The sequence below is a fragment of the Sardina pilchardus genome, chromosome 22 (assembly GCF_963854185.1).
Source record: "Sardina pilchardus chromosome 22, fSarPil1.1, whole genome shotgun sequence".
Lineage (NCBI taxonomy): Eukaryota > Metazoa > Chordata > Actinopteri > Clupeiformes > Clupeidae > Sardina > Sardina pilchardus.
The window spans coordinates 22,377,814-22,387,726 of NC_085015.1; the positions used below are offsets into that span (position 1 = coordinate 22,377,814).

At 42.5% G+C, this 9,913-nt stretch overlaps 1 protein-coding gene across 1 annotated transcript; it reads right to left on the reverse strand.

Annotated features, from left to right (window-relative positions):
* Window positions 1-89: 89 nt before the first annotated feature.
* On the reverse strand, window positions 90-3,786 carry rnf151 (ring finger protein 151). Its single transcript, XM_062526774.1, has 4 exons — window positions 3,629-3,786; window positions 2,291-2,436; window positions 1,655-1,751; window positions 90-1,138 (listed from the first exon to the last, which is right to left on the reverse strand). Exons 1-4 carry the CDS (start codon window positions 3,629-3,631, stop codon window positions 620-622), a joined length of 765 nt encoding a protein of 254 aa, XP_062382758.1. The 5' UTR covers window positions 3,632-3,786; the 3' UTR covers window positions 90-619.
* Window positions 3,787-9,913: the final 6,127 nt, after the last annotated feature.

Below are 9,913 nucleotides of genomic sequence, written 5' to 3' on the forward strand. Positions count from 1 at the left end.
TAAAATGCCTCACTGCATGTGAAAATATCTGGAAAGATTCCACACCTTTAGCCCAGATGTCCCACAAAGGTAACAATAGCAGTCTGTCGTTATGAAAGCACATTTATTGTTATGCAAATGGTACATCACATGAAAAAAAGTGACCTTAATTCAAAAGAATGCTTGTCTTGCTCAAATACCACCCTGTGGTTTTCTTTAGGTGTGTCCTGACTACATTTCACCCAACCAGAGTAGATGCCAATTCAATTGCCTCACCCAGCAGAACTGTAACATTGGCAAGTATTTGGAAGCTCTCAAACACGCAGTCAGACCTGGGCCTGAAAAACACTGAGCAGCTACTGGCAAAAAATACTCCTAAAAATGGTCCTGCGTAGAAATCCCTTAGCTGAACCTTCTCACGAGCTTTCAGATGCAATGCAACAGCGGCCGCCGCTGCACTTTGAAAGCCATTAATTCCCGATGACTTGCGCCGCGCAACGACGCGCGTGTTGCAATGTTGAACTTTGACCTCCTGCAGCTCTCTCCGTGGCGAGCGATGACGTTATTTTCATTTCCCCTACTGAACCCAGTCAGCCGGCGCGGCCCTAAAAGCGGCTCCTTATCTGCTTCAGGAAGCCATTTAGGAGCTGCTGCTGCTGCTGCTACTGTTGGCGCCTCCTCCTCCTCCTCCTCCACCTCCGGCCCCGCTGTTGCTGCTGGTGGAGCTGGTGCCCTCGCCGGGGCTCTCGTCCTCGTCCTCCTGCTCCTCGCGCTCCTCCAGCACCTCCAGGCTCTCGCAGATGAGGCCCACCTGCCGGCGCACGTGCGCCATGGTGCTCTGCATGCGCGCCATCTTGCGGCGGAGGGCGGCGGCGATGGCCCGCTGGCGGCTGCGCTGCGCCTCGTAGCGCTGCTGCAGCTCGCGGTAGCAGTTGTGCAGCGGCTGCGTGGCGCGGCTCAGCTGCGTGCCGCAGCCCATCGGGCACAGCTGGCTCCAGTTGGGGCAGGCGCCCGCGTGCGAGTCGGCGTCGCGGCGGAGGACGCGGGCGCCGCAGCCCGGGTGCGGGCACAGGAGCCACTCGAACGGGCAGGTGGAGCTGTGGAGGTACTCCTCGGACAGGGGGAAGGTGGCCGTGCAGCCCTGCGGTGTGTTTCGACACTGATGCCAGGGGTGGACATAGACAAAAAAAATAAGAGAGAATGAGTCGGCCATTCATATGTGTCAATGTCACTAGGGTCACCATCCATACTGTATATCTACCTTGACTAATTGATACACAGAACATGTGACACATTAAGACTATAAAAACTGAAGAAGTACCTGCGCACAGTTGCTGCTGCTCCCAAAGTGATTTAATGACACAACGTTATATAACGTTGTGTTATTAAATCACTTTGGGAGCAGCAGCAACAGTGTGCGAGAGTTCACGAGAGTTCATGCACATCCAACTTGTGCAGGTGCAAGGTCAAATGAAAACCGAAAAACTGAAGAAGTACCTGCACACTGTTGCTGCTGCTCCCAAAGTGATTTAATGACACATTTATATAACATAATATTACATATTACAAGTTGGATGTGCGTGAACTCTCTGACTATCCCATCAAAAAGTGTTTCTTTTTTTAACGTTTATAAACGTTTATATAACATTTATATATTCTCGTGTGTCCACCTCACCTTGACCTGCAGCCGGCCGATGGCTTTGCTGAGTCGGAACATCACAAACATCAGGTTCTGAGTCACCGGCTTCCTGCAGCAGGGGCATGTCTCCTGCCTGTGCCAGAAAAAACACACCCAGTGATGACTCCTGACTTGAGTGATATTCATTGACGCATTTACAAGAAAGTGGATCTTCTCCTTTGCCATGATGTGACAGTTGACAGTGACACCATGTATCAGCACTTGTCATTTGGCTCTGACACATCTCTCAACACTTCCTTTGGCGTTGACACTATCTGTCAACATCGATACTTGGCGACTTCCATGTGTTACGTAGGCTATACCACAACTTACTGATCTCAGTCATCTCACATACTGTAGGCTGTTAATCATCTTGCACATCTTGCTCAGAAAATAGTTCTGAAGCAGGGGATTTCAACCAGAGGTTTTTCATAAGTTATCTTAGACCCTTTTTGAAGAGCTCCCTTCGCCCCTTTTTTAAATTCAATAATATAGTTTCTCTGTGGGTATCCTTATATTCTAATCTTCAGGTTGTTTTCTTAGTCAGAATGGTGGTCCCTACTTCCTAGACTAGGATGTCTTGGTGGGATACTTAAAAAAAAACAGCCTCAAAAGTCAGTGAGTGGACTGTACCTCTTCAGCCACTGAAGGATGCAGCGCTTGCAGAAGATGTGGTTGCAGGCCACTCGGACTGGGCAGCGCAGGACTCCACGGCAGATGATGCAGATCAGGTCATAGTCTGGCGTCTCCACAAACAGGTCCACTTCGTAACCGCCACTCTGGTCATATCACAACAGATTCTGTCAAATCTTTGCAGGCGTACCGTAATATCCCAACTATTAGCCGCATCGATACATTGATTTTGCAAATATTTCTTTAGCTGTGAGGTTAATACATGGGGGACAGTTAATATGGTATTCATATGGGTTTGTCTCTTTTAAAACACTGTCCTGCGGCTTACAATGCAGCTAATACACTGGAAATTATGTAATATAGGTTCTCTTGTTACATAATACAGATAACCCAGACTGTGGTAAACCACTGATGGATGACTCCCTTAAAAATGTTTCTTCCTCTTCCAAAATAACTCATGAAGGAAGTGACATAACGTTTACCGTCATCGAGCAGTGATGACAACTTGCGGTTTTCTAATTAACCTCACCTGAGCCTGGTCCTGCACCGCTCTCATCATCTCTGTAAGTTCATTTCCTATTCGATATGTAATTAAACTCAAATCTGAGAGAACAGCTTCCAGATAGGACATAGTTTAAGCCTGGCCTCAGTTTACTGTGGACACTTTTGAAGTTTGGCTAGTTAAAACAGGTGACACACTGAAACAACACTAACACTGCTTTAACAGATCGTCAAGAATAAACAACAAAAAGAGTAAAAATGAAATATTTCTAATTAAATAACTTGGGTTAAGTGAGATAATGGGGACCGCTTAAGCTCCTCCACACGTTACCGTATATTTTGTGTGCATGAGTACTGCTGTGTTTGTCAGACTGGACAATGCAGAGGTCAGCCTGAATACAGAGGCACATGACCATCTCTCAACTCATCTAGAAAGTCAGCTGACCCACTGTGGTCAAGGCTGATGGGTTTCTCTCTCTCAACCAAATAAGCTAATTCAAATGAAATATTACTGAAATTACGGTTAAAACTGTTCAAAAAATGACTATGGATATCATCAAATATGATGGGATAGTGGAAGAGAGTCATATTTTAAGTTCATTGCTCAATGCTTCATCAATAGGGCAGAATCCACATATTTCAGATCTACAATGCAGTACATTTTGCATAAAATTTGGTCTGATCCATATTTTTTTAAGAATAAATAAATAAATTAACAAAAACAGCAGGGAGGGAAACCATAGGCTATGAACACAGTCCAAATCCACCACCCACAAATCTAACATGACCCAAAGATGAACCAAATGCACGTTCATCAAACCAAACCTGAACACTCACCATGTTGTATGTTTGTAGTTAGTGGCTCCCCGTGGATCTTGGTACCATCACCGCAGTAGAGGCCCTGTCCTCACCAGCTCCAACCCCACACACACATGAACATGTCCTCAGGCCGCATAGAGCCCCATTCAAGACGAGGCCCAACAATGCAGCGTTAAAACAACCCGAACCCCGATCATTTGACTTCATACATGTAACGCTCATTTCCACCCACCACTTTTACTTTCTAGCACTGGCAACTAGGAAGCTATAGTCAGTACCAGATGATATTCACGGCCACCACCTGGGAGCCTGTCTTTTTTTTGTGACCATCCAGGTTTTACCAGGTGGACAAAGGTATTGCCATGGAAACCGGCAGACTTTCAATGGCAGGATGATGTTTGGAGGCCACAAATGCTATTCTCTTGGTGCTCTGCCATTTTGTAAGGGAGTGTCAATGGTTCTTTAGAACACAGTGGTATATTCTGCATAATATGTTCCATTCTTTAGTTTATTTACAAACAAACACCCTTTCTCTGTTTACTATATTGAGATGGTACATGCCAGATTTGCTGGGGAACAAAAATCCAGTGTGAAAACTAACATTACTGGTCATACTATTACACAATACCACATGTTGAAAGGAGAAATTGTGTTACGGGCCTGTATGATCTAGATAAGGATGTCAGTCGAGTTACTTGTGGTATAATTTCTAAAAAAAAGTTATGAAAGATGGAAGCTGGTCAAACTAGTCCACATTTCTAAAAATAAACCTCCCTATTTCACCAAACCTGTGTCTAGCAATCAGTATTTCCTAATCAGGTGACGGCCCAGAGTTTATATCAGAGATCATTTGCTGAGGTACGCCCACGCAAAGCCACTCAGCAGGTGGCAGCAATTCCTCTCCCAGGAATGTTCAAACTGGGAAGTGTTCCAGGGTTGCTTTGGATCGTCGTCACAAGGATGTCCATGGCGTACGTGACCTGTGTCCACACTTGTCATTTATTACATCAGAAAACATCATACACAAAATAAACTCAGTTGCACCAGTTTTTGTTTCTTTTAATTACTGTTCCAGTAATCTTGTCAGTTGCTTCTGTTTGCATGTCAGTTATCATGAATAGGGTTCATGGCAGCTATAGGTGCAATCCAAATGTAGAGCCATGTGCATAGATTGTGTGTTCAACTTATCTATGGCCTTGCGTGATGTCCAAGACCTTACTTGAAGGAAGTTGTGCTCCTACCCAGAAAGAAACAGGGCGTTTGGGTTTATCATTAACAGTATAGCTGCTATACTGATATTAATCAAGAAGTATGCACGGATGTATAGACACAATGGTAAATGATATACTACTGTGCTAGCGGTCTGTTCCTTGGGGGGTTCTTCTGACAATGGTTGGTTGCGACCTATTCCGTTCTGTCCTGATTAAATCACTGATATAGATACATCTCTGTTATAGCCTGTGATAATTTTTCAGTGCTTTTGCTTGCAGTCCTATGTAGTATGGGTTTTTTTCTTCTTTTTCTGAAGGCTCATTCCAAAATGACAGCAGAGGTCATAAATATTTGCTGTCACATAACACTGTCTGTACATGGTGTTCAAGGAATCGTGCAGAACTTTCTTGACACGTGGAGATGCCTCAATATAGTACAGTGCCGTCATACTTTACAATAGATGGATAATGTCAGATGCTTGCAATGGTGTCTCTATCTACTGTATATTGATGGCTCTTTGCCAATACTATGATCACATTTCTGCCATATAGTTAACAAGGGAGCGCTCTACTCTATCTTATCAGTTGTTTTTCTGAAGAATAGAATCACACTATAGCTGTGCTAGAATGTGATTAGATTTAATCTCAACAGATTAAAAAGGGTTTGCATGGGTGCAGTTCTTTTCATTATGCCATCAGTATTTGTTGTTGACCAGCTCCTCAGTACCTGGCCTGAAAAGGAAGTTGCTTTTTTCGCACTCTTTTAATATGCATGGGCATTCTTTGTCAGTGAGCATTTATTGCATTGTGACCAATATGTGAACAGCAGCGAAGAATTTAAACCGTTTTAATTAGATTTTTATTGTGATCACAAAATTGAGATGCAACACGTGTTGTTCTTTGATCTGTGCTACCACATCCTAGTTAGAGATAGGAAGGGTGTGTCCTTTTCCTGACAATTTATTGTTTACTTTTTCCTGGTTGGGTTGAGCAGTAAACTTTGCTTATACACTTGTAACTGGAAGACATTCCCACAAGTTCAAACATGGTTGATGCAAAGATCACCTGCAAAGACCTTGCTTTCCTGTTTGGGTTGTGCTGTAAACTTTGCTGAAATGAAACTGGAAGACATTCCCAAAAGTTCAAATAACACTGCCAAGATCACCTGGCCCAAAGAAGTGAAACGTATAAAACGTATAAAATATAAAGAGATGTTGCAATCTTGTCATCTGAGACATCTTGTCAGACCACGTTCTCTGTAGGCTACGGGAATTCAATGTTGTCTCCAAGCAGGGCTGCCAAGAAAACACCCCGTGTCATCAGACGATGATGTTATCTGGCATCGTAAAAGACTACATTGTGGAAGCGATCATAAATCTTAAATCACTACAGATAAAAATAGAAAGATGCTTTTGGAAAGAGAAAGGAACGTAGACCCAAAATAGGCTATGTAAGAATTTCCCAATAGCATAATAACTCTAATGTAATGAAAATCCCCTCTCAACTCCATCAAGATGTATAAAATTATATTGTAATAATAACTTAGTCAATTAACTTTTTGTAATTGCTTTTGGTAGCAGATGGGGGCCAATCAATGAGCAAGAGATCGGCAGAGTTGCCATGGAATTGTGATGCCGTTCGCAAAGACAGCACAATGCAACTACCCTCAACAGTTCCAAATTTCTCATGGCTGGTCTGTCTGTCAGCAAAACAGTACATATCCAATATAAACAAAGAGAGAATCTAGTTCAATAAAACAACTTTGTGATGTTCGCCAGAAATACCAATTCATTTCAACTGGTAAAGCAGGAAATATCAAATGAGTTGCACCTGTGTGTACTTAAACATACATGTAACATAGGACAGATTTTTTAATAGCCTATGTCAGTCACTTTTGAAAAGTTTTTGAAACTTTTTGTACCAAGTTGTTTTATTGGCTGCTTTAGACTCAGACAAGGAAAGAAGATGCATGATAAGATAAAAGTAAGATAAATACAAGAAAAGGAAGAAACACAATGGGTTCCAACTCAGCTTGACTGTTTGGCCCCCAATAAGAAAAAGCACACTCACAGTTAGATGCTCATGCAGCATCAGTGCTTGTCCCCCACTAAGAGAAGGTAGAAACACGATATTATCTTCTTACTGTAGGTCTCTGTTTGATCCCCAGTTATTGGTGACAATGTTCACCAAGTCATTGCAATATTGGAAAAGCATTACATTATTGGATTCTGATATATAAACCCAATGCTGATGAACATTGTTTGCCAAGACAGAACAATGCTGCAACTCAACAGTTCCACATTTTCTTTGGTTTGTCTGACTGCACACTTTTCCAAAATAAGCAAAGAGGAAATCTGGGTTAAGATGACAACTCTTACAGAAATGTCAGGTTTCTGGCAAGCAGTTGCCACAAATATGCGGCAAGGTCATAGTTTCACATTCACATTAAGTTTCTAACAGTTACTGGTTAACAGTTGCTGTTAACTTTTGGTAATATTGCAGCAAATTTGTAGCACTGTTTGTTAAGACCCTGGGTCTTATGACTGTTGAGACTGACACTTGCTGGGGCTCCGCCCCTTCATTCTACGTGTTCCCTATTTCTATGTCCTGCAGGGTGCTGAGTGGAAGGGTGGCGCCTAGGACTTAATGGGCTGGACTATAAGGCCGGGGTTTCCATGTCCGCTCTGTCTCTCTCTCTGCTGCTTGCTGCTCTCTCTGCTTTGGCGCATTTGGTGGCATGATCCGTTGGGGAGAACATGGAGAGAGCCTCTCCGACTGCGTAGCCCTTTGCGGGGAACTCCCTTCGTCTTTGCTGCGTTTAGCTTTTGTTTAGTTATATTTATTGTTACCCCTAGACAACATATCGCATTACACTTTTGCTTAAACATCATATACTGACTTTTCTTATGTTAATAAATATCATTTATACATTGAACACTACGGTGTGGTCTCCCCATTTATGTCGGGTCTGCTGTGAGCCAAGCGGCCCTTGACATGTTATATGCAAATTAGGTTTGTCACCAGAAGGTCATTGGAAGTGTGGTGGCAAATCACTGCCGAACAAATCTGCTGATGAAAGCTGTTTGCAAAGACAGCACAATGCAACCACACCCCCGTATTATTCATGCACTGCTCTTACTGCATATCCATATCTGTTCTGCTCTTAGAAGGTTGCTGCCAATACATTGCACATATTTATATTCATATTTAATTAATATTACAGCGTCTAACTTCTAGTTAGACACAAACAGCATTTCATTGTCTCTGTATTTGTATTCTGCACAATGTCAATAAAGTTTAATCCAATCTGATTGTAATAACAAAACCCTCCCAACCATTTGTAAATGTCTGATGGCTGTTCTGACTGCACAACAGTACATTTCCAAAATAAACAAAGTGGAAACATTGGGAAGTTCGCCAGAAATACCTATTCATTTCACAGTTCTAGTATGTAGCAAACAGGGTATCACGCCAGCGACTCCAAGCATGGTGTACTGTAGTCTCTCAGTCCTTCAGTCAAAGCAGAACTCGCACACCAATGTTTCCGATGCAGTTTAATCTATAACCAGTGATAAGATGTGCAGAGTGCTACCTTAGTGCAAAACCTTTCCGGTCCCATCATCAGTGCAAATATTCCAAGGGGTGAAATGGCCATAAATAGACAACATCTAGTCGACACCGGGTCTGCCAATCAACCAACCTAGTTAGATTGAAGTGACAAGTTGACAGTCTCTTAAACTGCACTGTCCACCTAATAGGTGGTTGACATACATCAATGTGAGGTGAGAAACACATAAAATAAAAACTACAGTATATTGGAATGGAAATAATGAAGAAAACAAATAATGAAGTTGGAAACTACAAGAGTGCAGACATGGAATATTCATCAGGGTTAAAACTACAATGCAATACAAATCAAGTTACCATATAGGCCTAATGGTGTTACATGTAAGCAGCATGTAGATCTATACAGTAAAGGCAGTCTAAAGGAAACATCTCAGGTCAAACTCATCATTTAAACCATTGGGTTGTAGTCGAGTCTTTAAATAAGATATCCACCGCGCTTCAAGTTTGAGGAGAGCCTGTGCCATGCAGCTCATCCTGGGGGGAACAGACTCGATGCCCAGGAACGATAAATCAGACACAGAGTGATTGGCCTCAGAAAAGTGTCACGCAACTGGTGATATCAGATCCTTTCTGTTGATAGCACTACGGTGCTCATTGATACGTCCTAAGGACCATTGTGGTCCTAAGGACCACAATGGAAACAAGCCTTTGGGCTTTATTGTGTTTTTTATATCCTTTTGAACACATGATATTGTTCAATAAAGAATCAATCAATCAAACAATACGAAAGTTGCCTGGTCATACTGAAAATAGAAAATATTAAGTGTACAAATAAGTCAGATTGTATGAGATGTTTTGTTGCCAACCAATTTTTAATAAAGTCACGGAGACGTTCTTTTCTTATAGAATTACTTTGAATTGGTCTGTGATAAGGTAAGGGTCAATAGTTAGCTTGAAGTAGGGTGGGTATTATGGCGGTTTGTTGATAAAAACAAACAAAAAAGACACTTGAAGTCAAATACAACTCCCCATTGTTCATCAAAATTGGCATGATGTATTGGATGGTAACATGACACAATCAGAGCTTATTTATTAACGCTGAGATGTGTCACCTAATTGCAACACCCTTGTAATACAACGCCAAGGAGCACACAAGAGATCAGGCCTGATTCTGGGCACCAATACAAGTCTGGTCACGTTCAGCTTGACTCATAACTATTGATAATCATGGCTTGACAAAGGCGCATGTGAGTTTCCCATAAGTCAATGTCAATGGTACAAATTTCCAATGGTCACATAATACACAAATGGGCTGTGCCAGATAAAATAGGTATGAAGCATTTCAATCATATCTTGTATCATATTCCTAGGAAACCTATTTCAGGACCAACGTTAAGAAACACTTGGGCAACAACAACTGATGAGTCAGCTGGATGGTGGCCACCTGGATGGTTGGTGGCTCTTGTGGCTGCACAGCTCCCATGGCTGAGGCCTTCAGCTGCCCCATTACGGAGCCTAAGCAGGG

Excerpts from the sequence above, each read along its gene's own strand:
- rnf151 (XM_062526774.1), bottom strand. Across the intron at positions 1,752-2,290 it reads ATCCTTCAGTGGCTGAAGAG|GCAGGAGACATGCCCCTGCT; the intron begins GTACAGTCCACT and ends TTTCTGGCACAG. Across the intron at positions 1,139-1,654 it reads TCGGCCGGCTGCAGGTCAAG|TGTCGAAACACACCGCAGGG; the intron begins GTGAGGTGGACA and ends CCCTGGCATCAG.